The 17079-nt window shown below is 40.5% G+C and overlaps 1 protein-coding gene across 7 annotated transcripts in view; it reads left to right on the top strand.

Annotated features, from left to right (window-relative positions):
* The window catches only part of DNM3 (dynamin 3), a 522795-nt gene extending 511447 nt beyond the window's left edge, over positions 1-11348 (top strand). For 4 of the 7 annotated variants that reach the window (XM_040636206.1, XM_040636208.1, XM_040636209.1 and 1 more), the window contains one exon: positions 11167-11348. In XM_040636206.1, the coding sequence (XP_040492140.1) occupies positions 11167-11203 (37 nt within the window). In that variant the 3' untranslated portion in view covers positions 11204-11348. Of the gene's footprint in view, positions 1-1788; positions 2300-11166 lie in introns of those variants that run through there. The other 3 variants (XM_040636212.1, XM_040636213.1, XM_040636214.1) reach the window with 2 other exon arrangements.
* Positions 11349-17079: the final 5731 nt, after the last annotated feature.

The raw sequence follows: 17079 nt of genomic DNA on the forward strand, positions 1-17079 counted from the left end.
GATGCTTTCAAAGCAGCTGTACCAAGAGAGGGGGAAGGGAAGACTTCACGGACAGGAGTCTTAAAGGATGGAGAGCACTTCTAGCGGATGACCAAAACAGCACTGAGAACCTAATTGCTTGTAACATCATGCTAAAAGGCCGTATGAGACAAGTTGAGCAGGTGTGACCTCTGGCTTCTAGAAACTTCACAACAAAGGAGAAGGTGATGCAGATTCAAGATTCAGGACATAAGCTAAATAAATGTAGCCATTTTAAATGAAAATGAGCAGTGTGCTAGTGGAAGGGCAGTGGTTTTGCACGGTCGCAAGTAAAAAGGAAGTAATGGGAGGATTTTTCCCAGGAGGGAAGAGCCGAAACATTTCAGGTGGTCACAGCGGCCAGGAGCCTTTCTGCAAAAAAAGGACTTATTTGTTTACTCAAATTAAACAACTAAACCATCATATTGATGGTTTAGTCTGGTTACTGTGCCTCTAAAGTAAGTCTAGTTAGACTTTAAGAAATTGAGTGCCCACCTAATAATGAGACTTGCATAAGAGGTTAAATTGGAATGCACCTTCCCAAGGAAACCTTTCCTCTAAAGCCTCTTCGACATTTTTCAGGTTCAGGGGCCAACATCTATGAGTTTGTGCCTAAGTGGCCAGTATTTGTACCATTAATCAACAAGATCTCTTTTGTGTTGATTTTTCCTTGACCACTTAGTTGTTTTTTTTTTCCCCGCCTAGTTTTATGTGATAGCTTTGTGGGGTTTTTTAACATTTCATAATAGTTTCCTTTAATTTTTCTACCTTCATTTCTTCATACCTGAGAAAGGACATTTGATTTAATCATGTTAGTGTTTCCAATACAGAAAAAATTCCATGACATGACTATACTTCCAAAAGGGATCTTTCTGAAACAAGCAATGGGAGAGTGTTATCAAAAAGAAAGTTTCCGATTTGTAGAATTTGTTGAATTTCATTGGTTATAAAAATTACTCCCCAAGATATTACATATGAAATCAAGCACACACACAAAGTTCCTAATACGTTCAGAGACTAAATGTAGGGGTTCAGGCATAAAGGGCACTATTTGGTGATGCCGAGATTCTCATGTGCAGTAATATTGCATCATCTGGAGTTTGTGTGTTCGGCCACCTCGGCTCTCAGAAGCAACATGATCAACCAGAAAGCGGGCAGTTCTCCCCCTGAGCCTGCTTACACTCGCTGTAGAGAACTCTAAAACCCGGATTCTCTGGTTTTCTAGTGCCCCGCAAATTAGAAGTAAAATATGGAACAAATTGGAGAAAGTTACTGCTGAAGGCAATGAAAAGTGATAACATTCTGACAGTAAGAAAAAAAGAGGAAGAATATTGTATAGAGCGAAATAAAAATTCAAAGACCATCATTCTCTGAGGCCTAATTTACCTTGTAAGTTCCTGGAACAGGCCTAACATAACACAGTTCGCGCTGCGTGGTCATTCTCTGTTGGCTGAGAAATGCGCAGTCCTTTTCAGGTGGTTAAATTTAAATGATTTGATTTTTTTTTTTTTTTTTTTTTTTTTTTAGTATTGGGAGGGACAGTTTCTGTTCTGAAAAAGATTTGCATATGACAAAATACTTCATTTTTGCCTCAAAATGCTAGATGACTGAAAGGTGACAGAGTTCCAGTCATTACAGAGGGCAACTGCGGCTGCTGGCCTGTCTGTGCATGGGCATGTGTGTCCTGGCTCTTTCTCGGTGGCTTTGGGACAACCTTCTGCTAGATATTCTTCTACTTGTTTCTTTACCTTTCTCTTTCTCTCTTTCTAGCCGGAGACCACCCCCATCACCAACTCGTCCCACTATAATCCGTCCACTAGAATCCTCCCTGTTAGACTAAACGAAGTGTCTGGCATGGCAATTAATTACTAATGAATTATGCGAAAAGCAACATATTTGATCAGTAAATCATGAGTAGTCGCATGTGTGGACATCAGTAGGCAAGTAACCAGTTTTACTAATGCATTCATCACTCATCTTTGTCGCTCATGCTGTATCAAACCTTTGGAGTTTGACTCTTGAAAACTGCTGACCCTTCGAGGCTTTATATGTTGTACTGACCAAGGGTAGGTGTGTATAGCAGCCCTACATTTTGGAGACCGTTTGCCTACCCTGGCATATATTTGAAATTGCTTTGGACAAGTTCCCAGGTTACCCACCAGGTAGCCCATTAAGTATAATTCTTAAGAGCTGTGAGATGGTGGGCTTAGACCTGAGCCATACGTGTATTTATTTTCCCACATTCTGTTTTGGCTGACAGAAATTATGTTGTCTCTATTAATGTTTCCTCCTACTCTATAATTACCTATTTAGATCCTCTTTTCTTCCTCTTCATTTCATAGGACTGCTAGGAAGAGATTTTTTAAAAATTAGGATTCCTTAAGAATAAAACTTTTCCAGAAGCACAAGGTAGTTTGCAAAGGAAAAGTTAATGCATTGCTTGCTCTCGAGAGCTTCTCCTCATCCCAGTGTGTTTTGCTTCATGCTAGAAGCATAGTCAACAGCGAATCGAAGCTTAATTTTCTGGTAGTCTGTCAGGAGATTTGGCTAGTTAGTTTCAGAGTTCAAGGAAGAAGCAAAATATCACATCTCTAGAAGTGTCTGGAAATATGTAATTTCTTTATTCACATGTATATTCACCTCCTTATAGGTTACAGTGAAGGTTGACATGGAAAGTATTTAATGTTTCAAACTGATCCATCTTAGGCATGGCTAACTACACTTTGACACTAACTGCAGTTTATTTATTTATTGGGTTGGAGCAATACTTTTTCTCTCTTTCCATGCTAATTTGTAATTCCCTTGTGTAAGAATTTATCCTACCTTTAAAACCATTTTAACATAACTTTCCATCCATTCTAGGCTTTCTTAATACATCTTGAGCCTTTACCATTTTTAAAGGGGGCCCCGGAATGAAAATAAAAGTCGTTTCGTAAGAGATGCCATAGCAGGAGCTCACACGTTTATAGCTGTACAACTTCAGAATCTCTATGCAGGTCATTCCAAAAAATGGAATTAAGACATTGAGAACTAAAGCAACTTGGCAAATGCTAACATTGCAAAAATGTACAAAATCGGTTTAGCCTGGGGGTTAATAGTTCAGTCCTGAGGCTGAGTTTTAGACGACACAGGACCAGATGATTAGCATGTAGGAAACAGCCAGAAGCCAACTGGAATTCTGTCTGCTAACTGTTCCCAGACAGCAGAGCAAGTCCTCACTGAATAGTGGCGTCCCATGACACTATTTCATATTCTACAGAAGTAAATCAGGTTTCACCAACTGAAATGTCTCCCTTTGAAAGTAGCAAACATGATTTGTATGTTAACTTAACTTTAATTTCCTGTGTACTTTATATCCAAAGCAGACACCCATAAAGTATGAAGTAAAAACTTTCAACCATTATTAAAAAGAGAACTTGCCAAGTTGAATGGCATTGTTTTGAAGTTATTCTAAAGGGCTACAGCTAGCCCACTTATAATAGGCAACAATCAGAGACTACAAGATTTACAAAAAGAACATTTCAACTTTTAAGGTACAAGTGATTGTATAAACAACACCACCCTCAATCACCACCCTAAATCTTCTCATATCTTCTTTTCCCCCTCATCTGAAAAAAAAAATCTTAACTCTTTATGAATGGAACAGATGTGCAAGACACATCATGTGTTTTTAAAATAGTGCTGCAGCTAAATGGGAATATATTACGTAAACGTCCATAGTAAAACAAAATTATCTACAGAGATCTTTTCATAAAATTCCCTCTTCTTAGGATTCCCTTTGCTTCTTCCTTTGAATTCTCTAAAATAGGCAGCTAACAGATTATATACTTCAGGGTTTGGCTTTGTGCTAAATGTGGTTTTGCATTTTGCTGTATTTCAAAAATTTCCTTCTGTTAAAGGAAAATATTGTGGATAACCACTGGTGTGTTCTTAGATCAGCACAAACCATGTCAAAGAAAATTGGAGATGTTTTTCCAACTTTCTTTCCACTGATCTTATGTAGTCATAAACAATGCGTTTGTCATCTTTGGTTTTTGCTCTCGGATTATAATCCTACAGTTCCACTGTCCCAGTTGTCTCTGTTTGTAGGCACATTTTTGTTCTCTTACTTTTTCTCAGTTATTTCTAACAGAACCCAGCCGCCCCTGGAATTCCAGAAGTCATGTTGGAGAATACTTTCAGTTTGCTGCAGTACTATGATTAGTATTAGTACCATTTCCCAAAGGGTTTGTATCCTGCTAAAAGGAGATGTCAAGGTGAATGAAGTCAGAAGCTCTAAGATGTGTGTGAAGTGCGTTGTTCACGCCAGGCCTTAAGGTGGGAATGTAGCTTCCTGAGCTTTCTAAGAGTTTCCCATACCACCTCTCAGCTTTTGTGTAGCTTCCTACTAACTGATTGCTCTGATGTTATCTGCACAATAGATGTCTAGCAAAATAAAATAAAACATACGGTATTTTTAGGACTTGGAAAAATTAACTGTATATGTTTGATAGGTATGTCACTTCGTGTCACATGCTAAATCTTGCATGCTTATTGACTAATTGGAATAACCAATTAGTTGTGGACAGATTATTGAAATAGTATTGATTTAGAACAGATTTATTGCATTTCCAGAAGTCATCTACCAAGATTACTCTTCTGAATGTTGCTTCTAGCTGTCTTGTATCACACAGAAGAGCAGTAGGGTCTGTTTATTAGCAAATTGCCTACTTGTTCGGATTCAAACTCATTCTGTTCCAAAACATTATAATGAAACCAGTTCCTGTGATATAACTGTAAGCCTTCTAAACTTAGAATTTAAACGTAGTCACATAGATTAATTTTATGACTTTTTAGTATAGACTGTAGCCACAATTCTCAAATATGAAATGGGACCTAATACCAGTATGTGATAAAGTTGACGTTTTCTGTTTACAAACATATTTCAGTGCATGTGTCTCTGTGTATACAGTATATACATGGTAAATTCATTTCTGTAAGTACGCGTGTTTTGTGCCCCTTTGGGTAGGTAGGTTTAAAAGCCCTCATTAAAATGCCACAAGCATGAGTGTGATTATATGTGCATCATTGTATATATGCTGTGTATGGGTGTAAATATTTATGTATATATGTGCTTTGTGTGGGTAGGTATGAATATATTTCTTAAACTGTGTTAGTTCAAGAGCTCATTCTGGAGGGTCTGCCATAATACATAACGGTGGTTCATATCACAGTGAAAACATACATAAGGTCTACACAATTTTTTCAGGACAGGCACAACACTCGAATTACCGTGACAACAAAGTAGAGTAACATCCACAGACCTTTGTACCTAAGTCCATAGCACTGCTATCTAAGAAGAAATGGCCTTTGCCAAATATAGTGTAAGACCTGGAAACCCACTTTGAAGTACTCTGATTGGAATTATAAATTAATCTTGGATTGCTGAGCTGAATCTTAAAAAGCTTAAATTGGTCTACGTAGTCATTTTTTTCTCCATAGTAAATGTCAAAAAATAAAGTGGAGGGAGATAGCAATATAATAAAAAGAGCAGACGTTTCTGAGTAAATTTGCTAAAAATGCAGGGAAGAAGTTACTTAATACCTCGGAGGTAGGTCATCCAACCCTTCTTTCAGGTAAACATTTCTCATTTGGTAAACAAGATAAGTATTTGAAATTGACAATAATCTCCTTAACATTGAGAATAAAACCTAAATCGTAGGTCTCTGAAATGTGCAATCCGGTCAAAGGAGAGAAGATGTGGGACTCAAGCTGAGAGTTTTAGATCTGTTTCACCAAGAGGACTGCTAGCTGTGAGCTCAGAGTTTAATGTGAATAAAGCTAGATGATTGTAGAGAAACAATGATTAGTTCATGAGATCACTCACTCCTTTCTTAAAAGTTCAGATGTGTCTCCTAGATAATCTTAAATCATCCTGTCTAGTTGGTATGCTTAAAATCACGTGGTGCTCTGTATCGTGAAACTTTCAGAATATTTTGAAGCATGTGTAATATATGCATTGCTATTTGTATATATGTGTAAGGATGCGTATATGTGTGAGAGCGAGAGAGAGGAAACTCAAGGAAGGGTCTCCTGTTTGTCTTAAGACCTGTTCATACTGGTATAGTGGTGAGAATTCTCACCTCTCTGGTCTGGGTTTTCACACATGGCTCAGCTCAAGGCATTCATTTCTTCTTAATTTTTACCCTTTGAATTCCTTAAACTTTTGCTCATTGTGTAATGTTTTCAAAAAACATGATTAAAATTACTCTGTCGACCTCTTGTACTGTCTGCTGCCAGTTTGATAAAAAAATGATTCCTCTCAACCAGAAATTTCATCATGACTTGATTTATGTTTAATTTCATATGTACAGCCTTTGTGTTGCTTGCTTGTCTATGTTTCTTTTTTCTCCCTTTTCTGACTCAAATTCCCCTTTTGCTTTTTTATGAAGAAGCAGTGTGTAGAAGCAAAATATTACCCTCTCTGTTGATTCTTTAATTAATTTGAGCCAGAATACTTTCCACTGTCTTCTTGGCACTTTCAGGATTTCTTAATGCTGATATATGGATGGACTCTGTGAATGGAATTTTTGAAGCAAGTTCCTCAAGCCTGTATCATTCTTGAAGGTCACATGTACCTATTGTGAAAATGTGAAGCTGTATTTCTGAACCTGAAATAAATGATAACATTTGAAGGACTCCCCCCCCCTCCTCATTCTTGTATAATATATTTGGGTCGTATCTCTGCATATCAGTAAGATCTGAGACTGCTGAATGCTTATAAATCTTTTGAACAAATTGGCCCAGAATTACTGAAATGGGAAATAATATCATTTGGCATTATTGTCATTAATTTGGGGGAGGACAAGATTTTTAAAGGGAGCAAATTCGACAGATCAAAGGCAGGAGGGTGGGAGACATTTTATCTCTGAATCAAACTCAGTGTTGGACTAAGTTAAAAAACAGCACAAGCCTTAAACAGTTGGAGGGTGCAGTGTGACAACTGACAAAAGGCACCGTCTTATTTTGCTATTGAAGAGGAAGTGTTCATGAAAAATCCTGGGAAGCAAAAGGAGGAAGAACGCTCTGCCCAAATGTTAGGTCCACAGAAGGCATTTCTTACAGAAAGTAATCAAGCTCTTGACTCAACAGTTGGCCTTTATTATTTTGGGGATCAAGGGGAGAAGTTACACCTTTAGTTTCCCTGATATTAATAAAATGGAAGAGTTGAGTACTATACAGTAGCTATACACATCCTTGTCCTCAGTTTCCAGAACACAGACAAAGACTCTTTATTACAGAGTTTTGATGATAGGCCCCTTATCAGTGTATGTGGTCCCAGATTGAGCCATCTGTCCAAAAACAGAAGACAAGAAGGGAATGGGAGGAAAAAAATGTTGGATTCCTTTCCTTCTGTGTTCAGGATACATTCATTGGGGGAAGATGAATTGCAAAGACTTGTATTAATTTCTGCTTTCCTCCTGTAATTTCTTTTTCATATCTGTATATCGTCCATGAGTGGAGCCATTAATGCCTTCAAAGGAAGCTTTTTACTGGAAGAGACAGGATGGGAATCATGCTGTACGCTTGTGTTGAGTGAGGGGGTGTGTGTGTGTGTGCGTGTGTGTGTGTGTGAGTTCTACTGCGTGATTCTTTATTCAGGATAGTTTCTAATGGAAATTACCAAAACTAAAGGACCTTATTTGGCAAACTACTTATTTGGTAATTATTTGGCAAATTACCACTTGTATTTTTAAAACAGTTGTGGCATCGGTGCGAATATCTTCTCAGTTGTCAAGATTCTTGTTTTTCTGCTGGAATCTTTAAATTTCAGATTGAGAAACCTCTCCGAGGTTTGGGTTACACGGTTCTCAGACCCTGCTTCTCAGTAGGTCAGCACACACCGGGCCTTGCCACTGCGAAGACCCTTTGCTGCTGTTTTTTCCTGCTGCGGCAGCCTCATAATGAGAATACACGCAAGAGATGTTGGCCAAAATGACGGTCTTCATCCAGAGTTCCCCAAAGTTCATTCCATGAGATTTTAGTCGGTTTTGTACACGCATATACCAAGGGTTTCTGGATGAGATACACTTGGGAAATGATGATTAAAATTTAATGTCTCTTTACCGGAAGACTTTACAGAAGCTTTGAGATCAGATTGCATTGTGAGTCTCTAAGGAAGGGTCAGTGTCTACATGTTTCTCAGACTTATTGGACCATCCATGCTTGGTTCATAAAGCCTCTCACAGGCCTAGTGTTGTGAGGAAACACTGCTTCGGTGGCTTTAGGTGAGAGAGAAAAGGCATTGGGCAAGATTAGTGTAGTACAGACTGTCACTGTCACCCAGTCAGGTGATAAAATCAAATGTAAGGGAAACCAGAGCTCCCGGCTTGGGACAGTCTTCCTGGACTCCCATGCCGGGTCATGGCGGCGTACTAGACCCAAGGAGCAAGGGCACAGAGGAATGGAGGCGAGAACGGAGATTGGAGACACACGTGCAGGGAGTCTTAGTAAGCCTTGTGGAGGATGCAGACAATTTTCCACACGACCTTTTCTCTCTCCCTCTCCTAAGAAGAGCTTCTTTAAACTAATTACATTACCCCATTATATTCCTGTAAAGGAATGGATCCAGGTTGATTTAAGATTTAAAGCTTACCAAACAAAAATAGAAAGGAATGCCTATTCCTTATTGCCTTTCCTGTCTCACTCTCCGAGGCCTTTCAGGCTCACCCTCTGGTCTGAGATACTAAGTTATCTAAGTTATGGGCAAGGAAAGCAAGCAGAGAATGTTTTGTGAGATTTTAACAGAAAAGAAAAAAGTCATAAGACCTTCCCAGGGACCCTGCTAGAGGAATTTCACCATAAGAACAGATTGCAGCATTGACGTATAGCCAAGAGAACGTGGGTAATTCATCATTCTTTTGATAACGGAGTCTTTTATATGTGAATAATGCCCGTGTTCCATACACAGCTTTTCCTGCCTCCTTACCTTCCTGTTCCGGCCAAACAATTCTCTGAAGCTATTTTTCAGAAAACTTAAGAAGGAATAACCTGAAATTAGAATCTCGATTAGGTAGATTTGCTTGTGTGTGAATAGTAGCGTTCTGAACTTTAAATCCGTTCGCAAATTTTTGTGCAAACCCTACTCAGCATTTCAACTCAGTGTTCCAAGTCAGAGGCAGCAACAGTATGAGGTACGTTCATAGCTCTTCATGTGAAAAGCCCAAATATTTTCAGCACTTGCCTTCAGGCACTTCGGCATTGTGTAAGTAATATAGAAAGTTCTGGAAAAGAAATAGTGAAAACCCAAACCACTAAGATCCGTACTCGAACGAACTCTGAGCCACTGCCTGGTGTCATCCTTGACGATGCTCTCTTGGCAATGAGAGGAAAGTTGGTGCAGGAGAGTGAAGAGGAAAAGCAAGGAGCTGCCTCAGGGAATAAATGTCACTCTGATGTTTGAAGCCAACATTCTAGCTGTCAGGTGAAATATATTCCAAGACATAGAGTTTCTGACCCTGTTTCTGGATTAGAACACCAAACGAGCTCAAACAGGAAAGTGCTTTGGCATATGCTAACAGAATGTCTCTTCAGCACTGTGGACTTGCTGTTCAGGTTAATGGCTCACCTCCCCACCCTGCTGAGGTAATTAAAGTGTTCTAAAGCCCCTTCAGAACTCAAAAATAGTTTCTGTTTGCCGGACAGGTGATAAATCTCATTGAGCCTGACAGGAATTTAATTACACTTTCTTCATGAAAACATCAGGGATACCCATTACCTGGATCTCTAAAGCTAAAGGCTTGCAGATCCCCCGCAGTTGAAAGGTCGCCAAAAACAAGTTCTTCATCATTTAACGGGCTGAGCGGCCTCCTTAGCGTGGCCAGCTTAAATTGGACCAAAGAAAAATGGGTCTCAGACTTCAGGGAAGGTAAGATTTTTCACCACTGCTCAGAAATAGCGCGGTCAGTTTGGCCCCATTAACATCTCATGGAAGATGAAAAAGAAGTTTGTTTTTGTTTTTGTTTTTGGTAGACTTCATTGCTCCACTCACTGGAGTGTTAGAAGAGTAAGATGGAAGTGAGTGTGTTGTCGGACACCCGGATGAATAGCCAGAAAGAAGTCCCACAGGGAGCAGCGTACTGAGCTAACCTCGCAGTGTTCCATGGCTCGCTGGAGCGTTGAGTTCATTACCAAAGTGGTTAGAAAGAGGAAATTGAAGTACAGGTTGCTGCTGGAAACCAGTGGGAAAGTTTCATTTGGCCTGCTGTTTTCCTACTTACACAGCCGTGCATTGCAACGGAGAGTTTTCTCCTCTAGCAGCAAATCATCCAGAGAGGCTGATGTCAAAATGAAACACGGCTCTGGACCCTTATTTCACAACCGTAGGCCTGACAAGATGCAAGCCAGGCTAGGGATACAGAGAAAGCTCCAGCAAACTAAATCTCCTTCACCCTGCACCCAGTTCCGAATAAATCAGAACGTCTTTGGTTGTACGTGATTCTGAGACGGACTCCCAGGGTCCCGCGGACCAGGGCTAGCTTTGTGGTTTCCCTGGGCCTGGAAAGGCTATCATATCAGGATAGTCACGTGGAGCAGACTCTTATTTACAAATCTTTTTCTCTGAGCTCAACCCCTGACACTTGCTGTATTATGATTGCGTTGCTCACCTGATCTTGTGACACCTTCTAATTCCCCTCACCTTAAACATTTTTTTTACCTGTCCTATTTCTCTATCGACTCCCTCTCCCTATGGAGATTTAACATTTGCTGAAATCTTTGGAAGTAACCAAACGTCACAAAATCAGGGCTCAGAAACAAATCCTCAAGGTCACAAAGGTATTTGGCTCTGGTACTATTTCCAGGTCTCCTGAATCTGATTGCATGATTTATCGTCCCATGGTACAAAATAAGACTTCAGAGTGGGCTCACATGGCTCACACCTAGCGCACTGCCCGTGGCCAGGAAGAGTCCTGGGGACTGCTCACTTCGTCATGTGGTTCTCTCATTTCCCCTGCATGTCTGCATGCTTTTTGTCTGATTTGAATTTGACTCTCGTGGGATCATTTTGCATGCTTTTATCTGGATTTGTTTTATAATTTAAACATTGTTTTCTTCCTCTGCATCTGTGTTTTTCTTTTTGTTATTTTGTTTTGTTTTGTTTTTCACTAGGCGACCCCCTCCTGCAGTTCCAGGACGACCACCCTAACACCCATGATTCATCTCCTTTTGTTTCCAACAACATGTCTGTCCATGGTATTTCAAAGCCTTTCGTTTGCACTACATGTCATATGTACATAAAAACTTTTATTTTTGATCCATGTCTATAATAAAAACAAAGTTTATTCTATATAAAAATGAAATGTGTTCTGTTTCTTTTTCTAAAGAAGACCCAAATTAAAGTAGTTTTCAGCTAAAACCAGGTAAGGGAAAAATATGTAATTTGATCTTATAAGGAGCTTAACTTAAAAAATAGTTAAGTTCTTAACTGGAACAAATAGTCATTAAATTTGTATGGAACCAGAAAAGACCCCGAATCTCCAAGGAACTGTTGAAAAGGAAAAACAAAGCTGGGGGCATCACAATGCCGGATTTCGAGCTGTACTACAAAGCTGTGATCACAAAGACAGCATGGTACTGGCACAAAAACAGACACATAGACCAATGGAACAGAATAGAGAGCCCAGAAATGGACCCTCAGCTCTTTGGGCAACTAATATTTGATAAAGCAGGAAAAAACATCCGGTGGGAAAAAGACAGTCTCTTCAATAAATGGTGCTGGGAAAATTGGACAGCTACATGCAAAAGAATGAAACTTGACCACTATCTCACACCATACACAAAAATAAACTCCAAATGGATGAAAGACCTCGATGTGAGACAGGAATCCATCAAAATTCTAGAGGAGAACATAGGCAACAACCTCTACGACATCGGCCAAAGCAACCTTTTTCATGACACATCCCCAAAGGCAAGAGAAACAAAAGATAAAATGAATTTATGGGACTTCATCAAGATTAAAAGTTTCTGCACATCCAAGGAAACAGTCAGAAAAACTAAGAGGCAGCCCACGGAATGGGAGAATATATTTGCAAATGACACTACAGATAAAGGACTGGTATCCAAGATCTACAAAGAACTTCTCAAACTCAATACACGAGAAACAAATAAACAAATCAAAAAATGGGCAGAAGATATGAACAGACACTTTTCCAATGAAGACATACAAATGGCTAACAGACACATGAAAAAATGTTCAAAATCATTAGCCATCAAGGAAATTCAAATCAAAACCACACTGAGATACCACCTTACGCCAGTTAGAATGGCAAAAATAGACAAGGCAAGAAACAACAATTGTTGGAGAGGATGTGGAGAAAGGGGATCCCTCCTACATTGTTGGTGGGAATGCAAGTTGGTACAGCCACTCTGGAAAACAGTGTGGAGGTCCCTTAAAAAGTTAAAAATTGAGCTACCCTATGATCCAGCCATTGCACTACTGGGTATTTACCCCAAAGATACAGACGTAGTGAAGAGAAGGGCCATATGCACCCCAATGTTCATAGCAGCAATGTCCACAATAGCTAAATCGTGGAAGGAGCCGAGATGCCCTGCAACAGATGACTGGATTAAGAAGTTGTGGTCCATATATACAATGGAATATTACTCAGCAATCAGAAAGAACGAGTTCTCAACATTTGCTACAACATGGACGGCACTGGAGGAGATAATGCTTAGTGAAATAAGTCAAGCAGAGAAAGACAACTATCATATGATTTCTCTCATCTATGGAACATAAGAACTAGAATGATCAGTAGGGGAAGAAAGGGATAAAGAAAGGGGGGGTAATCAGAAGGGGGAATGAAACATGAGAGACTATGGACTATGAGAAACAAACTGAGGGCTACAGAGGGGAGGGGGGTGGGGGAATGGGATAGACCGGTGATGGGTAGTAAGGAGGGCACATATTGCATGGTGCACTGGGTGTTATACACAACTAATGAATCATCGAGCCTTACATCGAAAACCGGGGATGTACTGTATGGTGACTAACATAATATAATAAAAAATCATCATTAATAAAAAAAAAAAAGTTAAGTTCTTAAAGCATTGTGATTTATGATGCTATTTGGTGGAGAATGATAATCTTCTTTCAATTCAAATGTCTGTCCAATAGAAGTATAAAAAGATAGAAACAAGTGTTGGCGAGGATGTGGAGAAAAAGGAACCCCCGTGCCCTGAATGTGAGCTGGTGCAGCCGCTGTGGAAATCAGTATGGAGGGTCCTCAAAAAATTAAAAACAGAATTATCGTATGATTCACTAACTCCATTACTGGGTATTTACCCAAAGGGTACGAAAACACTAATATGAAAAGATATATACACCCTATGTTTATTGAAGCGTTATTTGCAGTAGCCAAATTATGGAAGCAAAGCAAGTGTCCATTGACATGAATGGATAAAGAAGATGTGGTGTGTATATTTATATACAACGGAATATTAGTCCTAAAAAAGAATGAGAGCTTGCCCATTTGCAGCAACATAGATGGATCTAGAGAGTATAGTGCCAAGCGAAATAAGTCAGTCAGAGAAAGACAAATTCCATATAATTTCACTCACGTGGAATATGAGAAACAAAACAAATGGACAAAGAAAAAAGACAAACTGAGGGGCGCCTGGGTGGCACAGCGGTTAAGCGTCTGCCTTCGGCTCAGGGCGTGATCCCGGCATTATGGGATCGAGCCCCACATCAGGCTCCTCCGCTATGAGCCTGCTTCTTCCTCTCCCACTCCCCCTGCTTGTGTTCCCTCTCTCGCTGGCTGTCTCTATCTCTGTCGAATAAATAAATAAAATCTTTAAAAAAAAAAAAAAAGACAAACTGAGAAGCCAACTGTTAACTACAGAGAACAAACTGATGGTCACCAAAGGGGAGGTGGGGGTGTGCGAAACGTGATGGGGATTAAGGAAGGCACCTGTCATGATGAGCACGAGTAAGGTATAGATTGTCGAATCACTGTATTGTACACCTGAATCTAATACAATGCTGTATGCTAATTATGCTGGAAGTTTTTTAAAAAGGGGAAAAAGATGAAGCAAAAATTCTGGATATCTGGAAGACAAAGAAGACTGAACGATTTCAACCAGCCTCCAGGGATCCCATTAATAATTGTTATTGCATCAAAACATTTATTCCTGTTTTTATTATTTTCTAAACACTCCTTGTAGGAGATAAATTATGTAAGATCATGGAAGATATTATAGGTCTGAAACACATAAACCTCCCACATTCTATTCAGCAAATTCAGGGGAAAATGTATCATTCAGAATAAAAGTGGAGGGAAATGTTACCACCTTGAGAGGAAAGATCCTTTAATGTGTCAGTAAACACTGGAAGAATGGAATCTATGAGTTTGGAGGAACACAGAACTTTTTTTATACCTTAATCCTCAAATGGTAACTCCAACACTGAAATTTGAAGCTACCATTAAAAAAAAAAGCCAAACATTTATCCAAATAAAATGTTTATTATTAAGGTAGTACATCTGCCACATTTGCAATCTCAGGTTTTTAAAAAAGATACGAGATTGAATTCGGAATACTCTCCTCGAAGGTTTACAGGATCTAAAGTACAATGTAAAATGATCTCCTATTGGGTGAGATCACTTCTGGGTATGGCTCTTTACCATATTAAGACAAAACTACAGGAGAGGAAAGTAAAAGATTGTTCATCAGGAATCGGGGTCCCGTGCACCTCCTGTCTGACCTAGGCATGCCCTCACTAAGACAGGCCAAGCAGCAGATGTGGGCAGGACCCTCCCGTTAAAAACTGGAGACCCCTCATTCACACTGCTACAAAAATCTTTTATAAGGACTACGGTCTCCACTCAAAAATGCTGAAGTAGTTTATTTCTCTGGTTAAAATTTTCATATGGCGCACGCCATCAATGTTTGCTTGTATCCCAGGTCCAGGGACTGAGTTAGAAGCACTGGTCACTAAGAAAATGTAGAGGCCCCAGAGCAGGGGATCCACTGAGGCTCCAGTCTTCCTGCGGGCAGCTGGGTTGATGCAAACTAAGGCACAGCGTGAGGTGCCCTCCCTGCCCTCCACCTCCAGCCCAGCCACGTGAGGGTTTGAATAATACTCTTCCTGGATCGCGTTCTCATCTGAGAGCATCGCCGTCCCAACAGTGTTCGGATTATTTCACACCACCTCCCCAAACAAGGCGAGGTTGTCCACCACCGGAAGCTTTTCACCAATTCATCTTTTTTAGGTGTTTGGTTCTTTTCTACTTCGAAACATGATCTTATTTTTATATCCACTGTTAGACAGTTTAGATGTTTAAAGCTTAAACTGACCCGATGAACATGAGAAAAGAAAGCCCAAATTGCGTAAGAATGAAATGATTCCCTAGCAACCTTGCCCAGTCTCCACAAAAGTGCCGGCCCTTCTTCACGTTGCTGAGGCAAGAAAGAAGGGGTGAATCGGGATGTGGGCAGGAGGGGAAGCTGCCTGGAGCAACATTAAACTATTCATGTTCAGGGGCGCCTGGGTGGCACAGCGGTTAAGCATCTGCCTTCGGCTCAGGGCGTGATCCCGGCGTTCTGGGATCGAGCCCCACATCAGGTTCCTCCGCTATGAGCCTGCTTCTTCCTCTCCCACTCCCCCTGCTGTGTTCCCTCTCTCGCTGGCTGTCTCTGTCAAATAAATAAATAAAATCTTTAAAAAAAAAAAAAAACTATTCATGTTCATTCACTCTCCGTCGTGTTTCCGAGTTTCATAATGTACTCTTCCCCAACTTGCCCTGCCTCCACGCCCACCGTCAGTATTTGAGAGGGTTCAACAATGCAGCGTTCTTCAGAGTTGACCAGAACTCAGGATCATCCTGGGGAACCGTTGCACCTGTAACAAACATACTATTTCTTAAATGTTCTCATCCCATTATTTATGCATCAAGCATTTCTTGAATTCATCATAATGTCCTATGATGTGGTCTGCGAGCGCCCAGAGAAGGAACAGGGGAAAAGTGGCTTACAAAATAGTAATAAGCAATTATTGCATGGTGCTATGACGGGAGAAAATCTGAGTCCTCTTCCCAGGGAGAGCTGTTACTGACTTCAGTGCTGATGAAGCCACTTAAGTTCTAGAACCCAAATTATCCACCTGACCCAACGCATGCTAACATTCCAGAACATGGTGATTCTGACCTCAAAGAAAGGGACAACAGAACTCATTTCAGCCAATCAGAAACCAGGTGTTTCTTTTCTAATGGAATAGCATAATACCGGACTCTACCACGTAAGTGCCGGTTGAGGAAAAGACAGTGGAATTGAAGCTGAAGTCGTCCATGAACTTTGCCTTGGCTTCTAACAGAAAGCCTTCGAATGAGAAGGCACTCTGCAGCAGTCTGGCCCGGGAAGCAGCGAGGGGAGTTCCCGAGGCTCCAGCTAGAAAAATCCAGAACATCCGAGAGATGGAGAAAAGAGAACTGAAGGTAGGAGAAAATAAAACTTCCAATCCTTTCCTCAGGGAGCTTCACTGGTAAATAAACAGGGACCATATATACACGGACGGGAATTTCAACCAATGTTCTAGAAGCTGAAAGCCGAAAGAAGCTACAAGGACATAACCTGTGCTCTTCCCTCACCCACATGGACACCGTCAGCGGGCTTGGAGCAGGATATACTTTGATCCTCAGGATCCCTGAGTTTGAAAATTGTTACAGTATCTGTTTCATAGCTCAGCATTAAGTACGATTTAAAACAAAAACAAAACACCTCCAATGATACGCGAATATTTAATCCAGCTCTATGAGATTCTAAAGTAAAACTCTGCAACCGGGAATCCATTTTAAAAACATGACCCTTGGGACCCCTGGGTGGCTCAGTAGGTTAAGCATCTGCCTTTGGCTCGGGTCATGGTTCTGAGGTCCTGGCATCGAGTCCTGAGTCGGGCTCCCTGCTCAGTGGGGAGTCTGCTTCCCCTCTGCCTGCTGCTCCCCCTGCTCGTGCTCTCTCTGACAAATAAATAAAATCTTAAAAAAAAAAAATGAACCTCACCTACAGGAAGATAAGATTGCTGGGGGG

Source organism: Ursus maritimus, unplaced genomic scaffold (assembly GCF_017311325.1).
Source record: "Ursus maritimus isolate PB19 unplaced genomic scaffold, ASM1731132v1 scaffold_2, whole genome shotgun sequence".
Lineage (NCBI taxonomy): Eukaryota > Metazoa > Chordata > Mammalia > Carnivora > Ursidae > Ursus > Ursus maritimus.